The sequence below is a fragment of the Desmodus rotundus genome, chromosome 5, assembly GCF_022682495.2.
Source record: "Desmodus rotundus isolate HL8 chromosome 5, HLdesRot8A.1, whole genome shotgun sequence".
Classification (NCBI taxonomy): Eukaryota; Metazoa; Chordata; class Mammalia; order Chiroptera; family Phyllostomidae; genus Desmodus; species Desmodus rotundus.
Window position 1 is genome coordinate 24441394 of NC_071391.1, and position 17745 is coordinate 24459138.

Below are 17745 nucleotides of genomic sequence, written 5' to 3' on the forward strand. Positions count from 1 at the left end.
TTTTTTGTTTTGTTTTTTGTTTTTGTCTTTAAAATGGACACAGTAATAATACTTATTGCAAAAGGCTGTTGCAAAGATGAAGACGTAAATATATTGTCATGTGGGAAATTACTTTGATACAATGGTAGGTCTCCACATACGCTGCCAGATGGGCTGGCTGTCTTAGAGCTCATGGAACAACAAGGTGCATAAACCAGATTAAAATGCTCAAATCCAATGTATTAAATAGATTTAAAACACAGAGAAAAATGTACAGAGAGAGAGATGGGCTAGGCTAACACCCTGAAGGTGCAAGTGGACTGAAGGGCAGGTTACCCGGATCTCTGCAACACCCACACGTTCTCTGTCCACTGTGCGCGTCCCTTCCCTGCCGAGGAAGTGGTTACAAGGACCAGAGTTGAAATGAGAGCAAGGGGGCCTGACAAACAAAAGTGCCTGAGTCCGTGACACACACTTGCTCTGTGAGGTGGCTGCTTGGCAAATGTACTTGGCCAGGGGCACACTGTGCTCCCCACTTAGCCTGATGGGCAGCTATGGATTTTATCCAGCAGAGGATCCAAAATGGGAGCCAGCAGTGGGTGGCCACTTAAAGATCTCATGTTTTCTATATGTGCCATCCATGTGCTTCACTTATGTTTAGTGTCACATAAATACTTGTTGCTTTGTTTTTCAGTAAATTATAACTATTAGGTGTCTATCCTTCTACCCCTTTCTATGTGCATATACGTACTCTCTACTTACTTTCTGTCTGACACTCCTCAGGTTACTAATTTACTTAACTGCGCTTAATGCAGCTAATGAATTTCATTCATCCTATTGGTTGTTTTCCTTTCTTCTGGAACAGAATTGAATATTCCAAAACAATACAGCAACTGCATATTTCATACATTCAGTGCCTTTACACTAATACCCTTTATGTAGAAACAAGTCAATAAATGCTATTATTAATAAGTAACATGGCTTTAATAGTTTAATCTTATCTAAGAGAAAAGATTAGCAATCAAGTTAAACTTGATCAAATCAAACAACTAATTGGAAGTCATAATGTTAAAGGTATTTGGCTAGATTTTGGTCTGAAATTGATAATGAAATACAAAGTTTAGTAGCCACAACTTTTTACTTTTAATCTAATTCATCCTCCTATCATTCTAGCTGTATAGATTCTTGGGTTTTGCTTACAAGGCTAGCACCACATTTTTCCCCCTTTCCTACAGGCTTATCCTCAGTTTGCTCTGACTTACCTGGAAGAGCTAACGGCACAAATGGATGTGACCCAGACAGAGCATCACATTCACCATGGCACCCGGACCACAGCTCGTCAGGAACACGGCAGCAGCTTTGCAGAAGAGGTCAGTGCGGTGAGCCAGAGGCAAGGCAGAAATAGACCTCTGACAATGGATTCCCCAAAGAGAAAGCAATGCAAGTTGTTTTCAGGAGGCAAGCAAGAGTCCACATCTGATGGTTGCTGATGGTTTAAAATCATACGCATAATGTAACTATTGAGATGCACATTGTATAAACATCTGTATATTTACATAAACATTTTATTAAATAGATGGTGACACACTAGCTTTTCTTACGGCTGCCTTCTTTTGTTCTGGCCACATACAAATGATTCATCTGCAGGATGAAGAAGACTGACAAAGAATCACCATTTGTGATTCCACAAATGGTGTAATGTTTTAATTTTCGCATATATAGGTTAGATGTTTCCACTCAATGAAAATTAGCTATGTTATTTCTATATTTTATTTATTAGGTTCTGCAAAAAAGTACTAGCATCCCTGGTCTGAAGCATCTGCCAGAGCCTTCAGACACCGACTTAACGCCAGAACGTTCTCCTGGGGAGACAGGGCAGCTGACAGTGGCACTGGTGAGGCGGCTGGAAGAGAAACATCCCAAGGCGGCTGCTCAGAGGTAGGGCGCCGACAGCATGCGTGGAGCCTTATTGCTCAATGCCATTCCATGTGTGCCTTCAGTTTCATGTAAGATTGATTTCTTGACGATTATTGAAATATCTCAAAAGCCCTTGGCTTTCAAGCACAGTAGTTTTCGGGTCACATTTGATCCAGTGAGGTGACATTTATGTGTATTTCATTAAAGATCAATGTGCGGTATTGTTTAGAAGCATACTTAGGAAGGGTTGCTTTCCTGGGAACTCGCTAAAATACTCTGAAATAATATATAATTAGGGCAAGACAGTCCTAAGCATATAAGCAATTGTGAAAATACTGAGAGGTCTGTAAGAGGCCATACTCGTAAAAAGCCTTCTAATGTTACATATGGAGAATGTTATAGTTAGACCTTAGGATGAGTACACAATAGATGGTCTTAAGTAGTGATAATTTAACTAGTTGACGTGATTTCTGTTACTGGATAATATTAACATCAGTGGTTTTGCTCACCATTTGAAAATTATCCTTAGTTGGAAAATGGAAACTGTTTCTCTGATCCTCTTAATTTGATTAGAAAACTAAAGTTTACTATTATTCTTTTGGGGTTTGATGTTATAAATTGCAAAATGACTTTATGAACTGCAATTTTAATATATAATTGTTTGAAATTGGTTATATCGAAGTATTCTTAAAGGAGTAATACAATTCTTACCATACTCGTTAAAGTTTAAGAGAATTCCTAAGTTTAAATACTTTAACTGTAGCTAGAAATGTCAATTGCATGAAAAAACTAAAAATGGCAACTTTCATTTAAAAAATTAATTTCATCCAGGTTCACTGAGATGTAGTTGACATATAGCATCATGTAAGTTTGTGGCAACCTGAAACTTTATTTCAATTAAAAACTATATTATATTCTGAATGTACATATTCCTGCCTCAGAATTTGATGGGAAGGGAACATTTTTTCCTGATAACAAAAGTGACTTTGCAATGTATTGTCTCTCTAATTTGTTATTTAAACCTCAAATCCTTTGATTTTGTTGTTTTTAGTACAACAGGTCATAGGTAAACAAAGTAACAAACTTAGTTCCTTACTGTATCATGGTGTGGGGGTTCCTGGAACAGTCTGAAAACTTAAGGTCCAGGTCTTCTGGCCCAGCTACTTGCTTTTTGTGGGTCTCAGCTCTCTGACGCTCCACCACAGCACCACCAGGCTATCGCTAAATGGCCAGGACACTCCATCCAGGGTGCCAGAGAGACGCCTCTTGGGAGCAGTGTGTGAAGTCTTCATGTAAAACAGGAACTCAGGAGATACTGGGGCGCTGGGGAGCTCAGGCACTGTTCTGAGGCCACTGCTGACCTGTCCGCCCAGACTCATTCAGCAGCCACTGCTTTTTGACAGAATGCTGGGGCTTGTCACTATCCTACCTTCAACCCCAGGAGGCACAGGTTTCTTCTGCTTTCAGATTTCTGAAATCTGCACGGTGTTTTTGTGTTTGTTTTGTGCTGGCCCCGGTGTGCCAGCGTGTGGGACCCCGGTGACAACCCACATACTTTTCTGTGACTCCTTCCTTCCCCAGCCTGGAAATATTTTCTCTGAGGATTGAGGGCATTGAGTAGTTTAGGGATTTGTCTCCTGTGTTTTCTTGTATCTCCCTGTGGCAATATAGTACAATACTGGAACATTCAGAGAAACGCTTATACTGTTAGAAAATGTGAGCCCACCCCCACCCCAAACAAAGCAGGTAACGTCAGCTAACATTCCACAGTACCTTTCTGAGTTGTTAGAATTAGATGTGATGTCTTTAAATTTCCGGAAAACTACTAAGCACTCTGTAACAGTTGCGGAAATGTTCTGAAAACAGGTAGAGGTACAAAAGAGTCTTTCATGGGGTTGTATTTAGATTCGTGAGTTTTAGTCAATACCAGTTGACCAGTAAACATATTTGGGAATCCACAGGAAACTTCCCAGGGCATTCCCCAGGGTTTGTGTCTCAGGCTGCAGCAACTCTTCTGGCCCTAAAGCCTCAGGGATTTTATCTGCATTCTCTTCTCCACCCCCACAATTTACCACAATAGATGCAATTTCAGTATCTCTCCCTCTTTTCTGTTCCTTAACAAAGTTATTTTGAGTAAAGAGTAAGTACTTAAAGCAATTACTTTCTTCCCATTTTGGAAGGAACTGTTGGGCAGAATTAGAACCTGGGACTGACTTTGGCATATTGATTACTCTGAACTGTTGAGAGCTAGGAAAGAGGGCTAGACAATTATAAGCATTGCTAAGCAGAAAACCTCTTGAAGGTCACTAGAATGGATAAGGAAGAGAAACAAATCGTCATCCGAAATAAGCTTATCAGTAGGAGACAGACAGATAGTTCCTCCTGAACCCAGAGCAAAATTCCTCCAGAGCCAAGAGCTATGCAGAGATAACAGCAACTCCCGCTTTTGTAACTTGCTTGCTTGCTTCTCACTGTATAAAAGAGCTAGCCTGTGAGCGTTCGGCGCGGCTCTCATCTGCAGCTCTTCTGAGCAAGTGTCTCCCGGACACATCGAGAGTCCGCCCCTGCGCAGGTTAAAAGAGTTGGCCATTAAAGTAACATCTCTGTAAACGTCCTGAAAGTCTCCGAACATCTGTTTCTTGTGTCAGTGGGTGCAACATGAACCTTAGGTTTTCTTGTTAGGTTTACGTGCTCTTCAAATAAAAGGTGGTTAGTGCATTATATTATTGCAATCTCAAGGGAGGGCTTTACATCTTCTTGCTTTTATCAATGACAATTTTACAACACATAAGAATGAAATCATTGCCAAAAATGAAAGAATAATGGGAAATTATCAGAATTGTGGAAATCTGAAAAATAAATAGAATTTTAGGATATCAGGGAAAATATTAATCAAATAATGGAAATAAAGAATGTATAATTGAGGAGAATTTGAAAAATGGAGATAGAAATGTATGCACTTCCTTAGAAATAGCCAAGGGATAAGAGCACCACAAGAGCCCAATTTGGGGAGACAGATCAGTAGTTAGGAGCAGGTAATACGTGGAAATGAAGGATAACATTCAATTATTAATTACCACATACTGACTTTGCTTGCGGGCTGCTGAGGCCCAGAGGTATTGAGTTAGTTGGCTAAGGCCTTCCAGGTAGTAACTTAGGCCTCTGCGAGCCCACAGTCTTGTTCTCAGCCTCCGTGTTGCTCTCCCTGACCATGCATGTTCCTGCCCTGGGGGTTATCCAGATCTTCAGGTTTTCAAATGGGGGCTATTATTTTTGACAGGATATCTTGGAAAGGGACTTTAAGTAAGGCAGAACAGTTTAGAAAGGGGCTAATAAAAGATATGTCAATATATTCAGCTTGCAGCAAAGACAATAAGAAATAGAAGACATTGAGGGAGACTGGGAACGCCTGATTTCTTGTTGAATCCAGTGGTCTAGATTTACTGATTTACAGAGGCTTGCACTTGAAGGATTTACAGGTAATTTTTACCTTTTTTGCAATTCTTTTTTTAAAAATTGAATATATTTGGGTGGCATTGGTTCACAAAACCATACAGGTTTCAAGTGTACACCTCAACAAAACATCATCTGCACACTGCATCGTGCACCCATCGCTTTAAGCAAAGTTGCTTTCTGTCTTGAATTATCCCCCCTCTGCCCATTTCCACCTCCCTCCCTCCCCCCTTTCCCTCTGGCTATACCATACCGTTTTCTGTGTCCATGTGTTATGTAACTTGTCATGATTAACCAAGCTATTTCACACCTTGAATGGCAGTTCAAGTCAACTTTGCATATACTAAATTTTGTAAAAGGTAACTAATAGCTGTCATTTGTTGAATACTTACATCATGTACTAATTGCTATGCTAAATAGTTACTTATAACAACATGATAGATTCATTTACTTATTGTTATAATAATATAATGGTAGAGGTACTCTTATAATCCATGAAGATGCAGCAATTGAGATTCAGATGTGCCTATTTATACAGCTGGTGAATGGGGAAGAGGGGATTTGAACGTATGTATATCTATTTAGATCTATAGCCCGTCGTACTCTTTCTTTACGAGAGATTGTAATTATTCAATTTTATTTTATTTTATTCCCCCCCAATGTCCATGAGTCTTTTTCTCTTTTTGTCCACCCTCACCCAACCCCCCAGCACCCCGCACCACCAGTAGCTGTCAGCTGCTTTGTGTCTATGAGTCTGTCTCTGTTTTGCTTGTTCATTTTATTCATTAGATTCCACATATGAGTGAAATCATATGGTACTTGTCTTTCTCTGACTGGCTTATTTCACTTAACATAAAGTTCTCCATGTCCATCCATGCTGTTGCACAGGGTAAGAGTTCCTTCTCTTTTTTTATGGCCAAGTAGTATTCCATTGTGTAAATGCACCACATCTTTTTTATCCACTCATCTACTGATGGGCACTTGGGCTGCTTTGAAATGTTGGTATAGCTCATACTCTTAACCACTGTTTTATTCCTTATTCTTAGCAGTTTTTATTCTTGATTTCATAATGGAATGTCAATATATTGAGTAGCCATATTGTCATTACTAAATTTTTATATGTATTATATCATAAAAGATTTTATTAGACTATTACCATTTTGATTTGTGCATTATTGTGAATTGTATCCTTTAAAAACCACAACCATCACCACAAACCAGGCTCTCTTATCTAGTCAGAATAATTTCATTTAATTTACATTTCAAACACTTGGGGAAAGCAATCTGTTGATTCATTTTTCTTTGTAACGTGGAAAACCTCTCTGTCCTATTGAAGAAAAAGGAAAATTTCATATTGTGTAAGGTCCTTCATTAAGAGTCTTATTAGTTCATAATGGGTTATATTTTTTCTTTGCTTTAGCCTCACTTAGAATGTTTTTGCTTCCTCTAACAGTGAGATATAGAAATGTGATTCTCTTCTTGTTTGGATGAAGTTGTGTGTATATTTAACTCTAAGTTTGGTCCAAAATAAAGGAAAGGTCATATGCTGGCATCTTTAAGTGTCTGGAATGTGTTTGTTTACATTAGTTTATCCAGTGGAGCCCTTTACCCTTATTTAAATTGATAGGGGGTGGGGAAGGCCTGGGACAGCCAACAAAGCACACTGACCCAGCTTGTCACCCAGTGACCTGTGAGAAGGAAGTAATGAACTGTGAGTAGCTGTCATCCTAACTGTTTCTGACAGTCTGCCTTCGGGCACATCTGTGTTAGTTGCATTGGAAAGGCCTTTGTTCTTTTCCCACTAGTGACTCCGCTCAGCGCTCAGGGGTTTGCTAGCTCCTGTCCTCCCAACTGGCCCTCCTTCCCAGGGAAGCAGGCAGCTGCCACCGACCACACCGATGTTTCTCTTCGTGACCCGACTTAGCATGCACTTCACTCTGGCAAAAGAGTACATACATTTAAAAGATCTTTGATGTATTTTCCATTTAAAATGCAATTTAATGTCCATGAGTTTTGATACTAATAAAAAACAAGTTATAAAGTATGTTTAGTATTATCCTAATTTTGTGTAGATAAAGGTAAAGGTAAATAGATAGCTAACCAGATAGATGGGCAGGGGACTTGAAGGAGATATGTCAAAACATTGACAGTTGTTACTGAGCTTTACATTTTATTTATTGCTTATTTTCCAGATTTTAATAATTGAATGTTGCATTTGCAGTAGAACAAAAATCAACATATGTTATCAAAGCATTTTCAATATAGATGCTTGATACATGCTTTATTAGTAGAATATTTGGACTGAATTAGGTAAGAATATGCTATATTTTGGTTGACACTCTCCATTGCTATTTTAAAAATAAATCTCTATTTAATAATTTAAAGTTCAAAATATTGCAAAAACATTGCAATATTTACATTTTAAAGTTAACCCATAAAATTATTATAGTCATTAGGAGACATAATTTGATAAGAAACAGGTGTTTCCATCCCCAGTTTCCTAAAGTATCACTACTATTTCAATCATAACAAAAGCAGAACATTCTGAATACTGTGTTTTATTTATAAACTATAACTCCTAAGTCAGTTTTAAAGCCTTATTTACATTTTTACAATTGCTGTAAAATTGCTCTCTCTCCTGTCAGTAAGCTGGACTGCAGTCGGCGTGGAACAGACACTGAGCATTTGGTCCTCCCTTTATTTTCCTTACCCTTCCAGGAATACATAAGTCCAAACTGTACAGCACTGGTCAGCTTTCATAAGGCCTTTCTCCCCTGAGAGAATAGAAGAAATGGAGCTTGAAAAAAAGTGACATGCTTTTTTTCTGCATTCAAGGTTTTTCTCTCTCAGTAACAGGTTTGAGATGCGCTAGCTAACAGAACTACTTAGTCTTCTGCTTTTGAAGAAAGGTAAATTAATAGCAAGGAGAAATTCTTTGAGCAGACAAATGATCATGTCTCTATAATTATAAATTGTAAAAATAACTCTACATAATAAATATATTAATAACTGAAAGAGCCGTATCTAATTTTGAGAATTCAACAGCATATGATTTATTGCTCTATTAAGTCATTTTTGTAGCCTTGCATATAGTTGATGGTAATTAGTAACAACCTTATTTGATTAGAACATTCTTCTCATTTCGGTCACAAATATCAACACGGTTTTTGCAGAGATGGTAACTGCATGGGTTAGTTTTAATAACAGTCAGATTCTGTGTTTATAAGGAAAGTGAGCTGTTTAAATTACACTCAAATTCTTATTCCTAGAACTCTTACCAATAAAATTAAATGTTAATATAAGAATTGCTTTTGATATTCATTAAATTCAATTACACTTTCTAAGAATGAAATCTTATGTTAGATTACATTACTGTTTTTAGCTATTGAAATGCTCAGCTTGAAGCATTAGCCTTTAGCTCTTTTATACTGTATTCCATAGAGTTTGGTATTGAATTTAAAAACATTAAATTGTGTGTTCCAGAGATGCAGAAATATATTTATCATTCTTTCTTTTAAGTTAGAAAAGTCAAATAACTTGGCTTTTGTTGATTGGCTGATATTGTTGCCTGTTTGTGTGTTTGCATATTTTTTAAATTAATTCCCATTTGTTCACTGTGAATAAAAATAAGGAAACAAATAATCTAATTGCCCCTGCTTCTTTGAAACAAAGTCAAAATCAAGTGTTCCGAAGGATTGGGTTTACGCCATAAATGTGCATTAATTCAGAAATTATGAAAGGCTTTCAAATAAGCATTTTATGATTAATCTTTGCTGTACTTACTGCCGTGAGATACCCAGACCTTCAGTAATGATGCTTCATTTCCACTTTTTAAAATGTATTATTTATCTTTTTGTTTTACTCAATATTGTCTATAAAGCTATTCAAGGTATGAATGGGAAACTCTACTTCTACATCCTCGCACTTGTAGCTGCTGAGTTAGAATATCTGTCTATCTGGCATTGTAATAGTGAATGTAGTAGCCAGTGAGGTTCTACGTTTGAATAATGTGGGTGGACGAGGGGAAGGCTGGTGGTGGAGGCACTGTGAGGTTACAGTGTGTGGAACTGGGAGGCACTATGGGTTACAGTACATGCTAAGCAGAGTTCAAGCAGTCAAAGTGACCCGTTGGTTAGCTTCCGAACTTGCCTGCCTTTTCAACCCTTGTCCCCCCAACAACCTCTTCTCCGCTTAGTGGCGAGAACATTCCTTTCATGTTTATAAGTCAGATCATGAGAGTCCTCAGCCCCAAATCTTCCAATGGCTTTTTACCTTCTTTAGAATGAAACCATGGTCTTTATTTTTTCATTTTATTTCTTTTTAAATTAAATTTATTGGGTGACATTGGTTAATAAGATTGTATAGGTTGCAAGTGTACATTTTCTATGATACATGATCTACATATTGTACTGTGTGCCCATCACCCAAAGTCAAATAATCTGCTATTACCATATATTTGACCCATTTTATTCTGTAAATCCTCCCCCACCCCCTTCCCTCTGGTAACCAGATATGTTGTCTGTATCTACGAGTTTTTGCTTGTTTGTTTTTCTTATTTGATCATTTGTTGCTTTCAGTTTTATATTCCACATATGAGTGAAATCATATAGTTCTTAACTTTTTCTGTCTGGCTTATTTCACTTAGCATGGTATTCTCAAGGTTCATCCGTGTTGTTGCCTATGGCAGTATGTCACCTTTTCTTATAGCTCATAGTCTCTTGTACATATGCACCGCATCTCCTTTATCCAACCAGCTATTGAAGGTTACTTAAGTCGTTTTATGTCTGAACCACTGTGAATGATGCTGCACTAAACAGGGGTGTGTATATCTTTGCAAATAAATGTTTTCAAATTTTTTGAGTAGATACACTGGAAAGAGATTGCTGGGTCATATGGTAATTCTATTCTTAATTTTTTGAGGAGCATCCATACTGTTTTCAACTGTGGCTGTACCAGCTTACATTCCCACCAGCAGGGAATGAAGGTTCCTTTTTCTCCACAACCTCTCCAACACTTGTTATTGGTTGTCTTGGTGATAATGGCCACTGTAACAGATGTGAAGTGGTATCTCATTGTAGTTTTGATTTACATTTCCCTGATGGCTAGTGAAGTTAAGCATCTTTTCATGTATCTGCTGGCCATTTGTATGTCTCCTTGGAGTAGGTGTCTGTTCAAGTCACCTGTCCATTTTTTAATTGGATTCTTTGTTTGGTGGTGAGTTATATGAGTTCTTTACATGTTTTGAACATTAACCCCTTGTCAGAACTGTTGTTTGGAAATATCTGCTCCCACTCAGTTGGTTGCATTTTTGTTTTGTTGGTCGTTTCTTTTGCTGTGCAGAAGATTTTCAGTTTGATACAGTCTCATTCATTTATTTTTGCCTTTATTTCCCTTGCCTTTGGGGTCAAATTTAAAATCTGACTGTAAGACCAAGTCTGGTACTCATATACTGAAAACTACAGAGCATTATTAAAAGAGATTGAAAAAGACACAATGGAATGGAAAGATATTCATGTTCATGGATTAGAAGAATCAACATAGTTAAAATGTCCACGTTACCCAAAGCCATATACAGATTGAATGCAATCCCCATCAAAATTCAATGATAGTTTTTAAATAGACATATAAATCATCAGATTTGTATGGAACCAAAAAAGACTCCAAATAGTCAAAGCAATGGTAAGGAAAAACAACAAAGCTGAAAGTATCACACTTACTGACTTTAAATTACACTATAAGATGACAATAATCAAAACAGTATGGTATTGGCAGAAAGACAGACACACGAACCCTTGGACAGAATTGGGAACCTACATTTATATGGACAGATAATTTTCGACAAAGGAGCCAAAAACATACAATGGAGAAAAAAAAAGCCTCTTCTATAAATGCTTCTGGGAAAATTGGAAAGCCACATGCAAAAGAATGAAACTAGATTACAGTTTGTCTCCATATACAGAAATTAACTTAAAATGTATTAAAGACCGAAATACAAGATCTGAAACCAAAGTCTTTACCGGAAGTGACATGGTCTTACCTTACTAGGCCAGTGGTGTTTCCCGGACATGACGCTCCCTTCTCTGCCTCTGTCCGCCAGCCTGGCTTCCTGGCAGTCCCTCAGACTCATTTCACCAATGTTAATGTCACATTTGCATTGTAATGTCAGTTTTGCAATAATGTTTTATCTATACATTATTCTGAAGTATATTTCTTAATTTCCAAATATATGAAATATTTCTGGTGTATGTGTGTGTTATTGATTCCAGATTAATTTCACTAGTGGAAGACCATTTTTGGCATGATTTTAACTCTGACATTTGTTGATATTTGCATTATAGCCTAACCATACCTGGAGATTTTTGTAAATTATTCATGTGTACTTGAAAAGAATATATATTCTGAAATTTAAAGGTGTACTGGTCTATTATGTTAATTAGCTTGTTTGATTAATATGCTTCCAAATCTTGTGTATATTTACTGATATTTTGCTTGGTAGATCATTTACTAAGAGAAATATTGTTAAAATCTCCCACTTAGAATTATGGATTTGTCTATTTCTCCTTTTATTAGATTTATGAAATTTTCATTTCTATCATTTGAAGCTATTTATTGGTTGAATAGAATTTTATAATTGTTATACCTTTCTTTTTTTATTTTTATTTATTTATTTATTTATTTATTTTTAGAGAGAGGGAAAGGGAAGGAGAAAGAGTGGGAGAGAAATATCAATGTGCGATTGCCTCTGGCACGCCCCCCAATGGGGACCTGGCCTGCAACCCAGGCATGTACCCTGACTGGGAATCAAACCAGCAACCCTTTGGTTCACAGGCCTGCACTCAATCCACTGAGCTACACCAGCCAGGGCCTACTTGTTACACCTTTCTGATAAATGAATTATGGAATTATTTTATGGAATGTTCCTGTTTAGCTATGGTAAATTTTTTACTAAAGTTTATTTTGCTTTATATTCAATATAGTAACCCAAACATTTTGGTCAGTGTTTTCATGATATATTTTTGTGTCCTTTATTTTCAAATTTTACCCTTATATTGAAAGTGTTTAACATGAAAGCATATAATTTTTCTGAATGCAGTATGCCAATCTATGTCCTTTAATCGAAGTACTTAGTCCACTTACCCGTAACAATTATTGCTACTTTGGGATTTAATATAACACATTACTATTTGATACCTATGTGTTCCATCTGCTTTATGGTTTTTTGGGGGGTTTTTTTGCTTTCTCTTGTATATATTGAGTATTTTATATATTACCTTATTCTTTTCTTCCCAATTATCTTGGTAGTTATACATTCTTTTAGTAGTTATTCTAAAGATTATACATGTTTCATTGGCTTATTAACATAATATAAATTAGTGCTTTTATCACTTCTTAGATATTTCAAGGATTTTAGAAGTCTTATGCTTCATACATACACTTTCTGACTACATGCTTGTGCAGAAACACCCCACAAAACATTATAATTATTATTATTTCTTAGTCAATACTCATTGAGACTAAGTCACACTTTACCCTTCCTGCTGATCTTTATTTTTTTCTGTATCTCTGAACTATCAGGAATCATTTTCTTTCTCCTCAGACAACATCTTTTGTATTTTCTTAGGTTGGGTCTGCTCGTCATGAATTCTCTCGGTATTTATTTGTCCTAAAATGTCTCTGTTTCATGTGTGCACCCCTGTACACAGCTACGCCTGGCCAGGTAGATGACTGTGTGAGGTAAATGCCTTTCATTTGGGGGCAATGTATAGTATGTATAAAGTTTTCAGTTGCATTTTTCTTTCTCCAAACATAAGGCTCTGTTATGCCTATTTTTAGAATTCTTTCAATTTTTCATCAAATAATCAAATTCAGTTTTGACCAGTTTTTAATATAACTATAGCACCACCTTCAAATGGCCAATATTATTTTCAATTTATTTCTGAAATTCAGTATTGCTATGGCTTGAGCTGTTTTTATTTGACATTTAATAAATTTAAATTTTTCTTTTTATTAGTTTGTTATTTGTCTTCATGCTTTGAGGTTTCAATTTGAATGACTGTAGCCTTGTTTGAAATCCAACTAATTGTATTCTTTTTGCCACTCAGTAAACACAAATGAGTACATCAACTTGTTCTTTTTCCCCAGGAATTGTGGGACTAAATCACCTTATTTTATTAATTTAACAAATATTTATAAAACAATGATCATAACCCAGGCACTGTTTTGAGTACTCGTTATTAAAACTAATTGTCTGGTTATTTCTTTAAGTGTCAGTGTCTATAAATAATTAATGGCGTAATACCCATTATCTTTGTGAATATCATATCATTTAAAATTTCCCATATTTCTTGTTGTTCTATAGGGACCTTAATTACATAGAATTCCTGAATCATCTCTCCCTGCCTCTTGTAAAGCAATACTAAGATTTATGAAGTGCTTACCCTCTCTCGGGCCAGGACTCTAGCTTGCATTTCTCACCGTGTGAGTTTAAGTATTAAGATTATCCCCAATTTACAAATCAGGTGACAGAGGGAGTGGAACTAGTAGTCCAAGGTCAGAGAGCTGGTCAGGGGAGAGTCGGGGTCTGAAACAGGGAGTCATTCAGGGTGTGGCGGGCCTCTCAGATATCGTCATGTAGCCCTGCTCGAACCATTGGGTCATACATTTCATTAAGTTTTTTAATACATTTTCCTTTGACTGTTTTTCTTTTCATTTCAAATCCTAAACATAAAAAAAAAATCCTTTATGTATAAAGTTCTGTAGACTGGGGGCTATAACCTACAACCCTATAATGCAATTGCCTGTCATAGAGTAGGGGTTTAATGAGGGGTGGATAAATTAAAATAATAATTTTGGATACAACTTTTTATTATGCATTTTATCACATTCATATTAATTATCACATAACTAAATATCCATAGTTACTACTTACTATAATGTTGATTAGATGTCTTTATTTGATAGTTACTTGTTAAATTATGGAAATTGAAGAAAAAATTTGACATTATAACATATGAAAATTATTTATTTTCTAAGTCCCACATTTTTCACGTTTAGCTTCTAAACTTGCCATTCCTCCCTCCTTTCCTCCTTCCTTCCTTCCTTCCTTCCTTCCTATTAAAAAAAAAGAGACCTCATTTTGGATATAGCCAAAGGAAAGCACTTCCAACAACAGACCTCTGCCCCCAGGAGAGCTGTCCTGTTGTTAGGGCATAGGACTTGAGGCGAACATCCTATCTGGGTCTTCAGGTGCTCCATGCCTGGGGCTCTGTTAACTCCAGAGTCACTGACACCGAAGGTGGTGAGCCTGCCAAGAGCCCAGACAGTGAAACAAGTCAAACAAAAAAAATGTGGATACTTCCCTCTTCAAAATATCTGCTATGAAATGTAGAGTTGATCTCTAGTGTACTTCAGTTGTCAATTGGCCCAGAGAATCAGGTCTTCATCTTTCTAACGTTCACAGCTCAAATTACTACAATCCCAGACTCTTGTTATTTCTCAAGGATTTGGCAGACATAACCAAATATGGAAGCATGTAGAAAATGTTGAAATTGAGCCAAAGAACTATGTATTTTTCAGTTAATTTTAAATACATAGTAAGTAGGAATATAAAATAAGTATGATGCTAAAAAGAGGGGAAAAAATTAACAAAGATATGTCAGATATCCAAATGCTTAATTCTCAGGTGTATATTTACATTCATTAACTGAATCAAATTTCTATTTCCTTTCTCTTGTTATTCTAAAAAAGAACAAAAGACTAATCTTCCTTGAATCACCTTTAAAGTCAAGAGGAATGGTCTGAAAGGATTAGCATCTAGGGAGATAAAAATTAGAATTAAAGATAATCCTGGTAAGGAGAGGAAATACTCAGATCCACACGAATTCCATTGATTAGGAAGATGTGGTCAGTTCACTAAGGGGAAACAGGTAAATGTTAAATTGATAATGAACATGCCTGGTAAGGTAAATCCTGGGATGTTATAGAAATGAGAGACCTTCAGGAGGCTCTTGGAAACACCAAATTTTAGAAAACAAGTTGGCCCTGTGCCCTTTCAACAGGCCCTACATGTGCATAATTATAAACCTATCAGGAAATCTACCCATTTTGCCTTAACACTGGTCCACCTGAGTGGAATCCAGCTCTGAGCTCAGAGTGTCGAACCTGAGGACTAACAGGTGATGGCACAGACTTTGGGTTTCTAAACTCTCTTCTGAGAGCCGCTGATTTCCGGGGCACTGAGGATGAGCCCCTGGGGCAGTTTAAGCAAGCTCTTCCATTTCTCTACTTCAAGAAGAACAGCCCTGCTTTATGTGTTGAGCCCCTGCAGTGCAGTGTAATGATTAAGAATGTAGATGCTATGGTCAGGCTGCTTCACTGCAAATTCGGACTCAACACTTACTAGTTAACGTGCCTTGGACAAGTAACTTTCCCCTGTCGGTTTTCCATGGCTGTATAGTGGCTGAAACAGTAGTACCTAACTCTCACGGTCAGATTAGTGCCTGGCATATCGTAAGCACTCAGGAAATAGCTGTCTGAACAAACAGTTCTGCTGGAATATAACAAAAAATAAAAGAAAAAGTAGACCCTTGGGCCATTAATTTTAAGGTAGTTATAAAAACTAAGTGTTATGGAGTACAAGAACCCTGTCATACTTCTGTTATTTCCTTACTAAACTATTTCACGCTATGCTCTTTTAGATAATGTATTGGTTTTATTTTTTCATTCTTCATCTTACTAAATATTCATAAAGCATGTATAGTTTACTGTGTATTATAGTTTGAATGGTTTATGTCAGGTAGGGCTGCCACTTGTGTAATTTTTGTACTGTCTGTTCCCCAGACATAGGTGGGTCCAGGCTGGGGGTGGCTTTTTGAGGATGATAATGGTAATATTGATGATAATCTCTAATATGGATGACAATCTCTCTAAGTAATGGTCAGAGGACCTAGAATCATTCCACACAAAATGAGAAAGAGAGCAGTGGTTAAATAGTTAACATATATTTAAGCACATGCACAGAATATAGTGAGTAGCTTTCACCTTTCTCAAGCTCAGAATAAATAGGGAATAAGCAAGCATTCGGTTGAAGCACATTTAACAAGAGCCTGTCACTTGCCAGCTACTCTGCTAGGTGCAGGGAGGTACAAGATCAGTCTCAAAGGAGTGTGCAATTTGTCAGATGAAATACTCAGTTTCTGTGGAGCAGAGCAACTTCAAAACGATTATTTAGAGTTGATTAGTGCCAGAAAGTAGGGATTTGCTTTACAAATAAAATGGAGGCATGCTGAAAAGGCACAGGAGCCATTCTGAAAAAGCTCTCAATGGCCAAAGCTAGAATAATTTGAGCAACAATAAATAAATAAATAAATGCCAATTAATGAATATTCATGAGTTTATCCTTATACAAATACATACTGAATAAATAATTGAATGGGGAGGAGAAACCATTCTTCTTACAAGAGAGCTCCAGTTATAAATGTAGAAGGAATAAAGGAGATAGAGGATCATCATTAGAATGGCATATGTTAGCATATGCTAATAATTACTGTGGGCAAGATCCATCAACAGAAGCTAAAGTTAGTGGGTGAAAGTTTAAGGTAAAGCAGTGTATTTCCAATTATATTCCTCAAATATTTACTAGCTACAAGGGAAATATGCTAATTTATAGTGGAGAAACTTGGCAGATAGCATCTTAACCAACTGATCAAAGTTGAGACGTATGTGTAACTGAATAAGGTATGAAGCCTATGAATAAGTAATAAGACATGTATATGTGGACCAAGCAAGTGGATTCCACACCCACTGCTCACTACACAGACTAGAAACCAAGGCATCAGCCTTCGCTGAGAGAATATGCTTTATTTTAGGGCAGCCCAGTAAGGAGACAGGAGGGAAATTTCAGATCTGTCTCCCACACCAAGGGCTTGAAGCAACTTTGAAAAATAAGGGGTTATACGTAATCATTATTTCTAACTCGGGAGGTCTGATTGGACAACCTTGGAACTTGGCCGTTTATGGTAAATGGCTTTAGCACCGCATCTTCCTGGACAATGGAGTCTTGGCTTCTGAAAGGATTCTGGTGTTCAAGTTCTGGTCATGTTCCAATCCTTTGGTTCTGTGAAGGGGGTGAGACTTTGGTTCCAGGTGCAGCTGGAGGTCAAGTTCTCTCCTTGTACATGCTTTGGCTGAAGGACTAGAGCAACTCAGTATTTTGTCACAAAACAGATAGGACTATTTTGAGCTGGTTGTGTGGTTACAAGTGGACATCATGTACCTCTGAAGTGATCTGATGAGACAGACACCTCTGTGGTATTCTTCATCCAAAGCCACAATCTCAGTCTACTCATGAGAAAATAGCAAACCTGAATTGAAGGAACATTCTACTGACTCATTTTC

General features: G+C 37.1%; 1 protein-coding gene across 1 annotated transcript in view; it reads left to right on the forward strand.

Annotated features, from left to right (window-relative positions):
- DCDC1 (doublecortin domain containing 1) overlaps nt 1-17745 on the forward strand; it is a 367520-nt gene that overhangs the window by 223372 nt on the left and 126403 nt on the right. Inside the window, exons 17-18 of the mRNA XM_045194050.2 lie at nt 1215-1349; nt 1760-1917. Coding sequence (XP_045049985.2) covers nt 1215-1349; nt 1760-1917 — 293 coding nt within the window. The remainder of the gene's footprint in view (nt 1-1214; nt 1350-1759; nt 1918-17745) is intronic.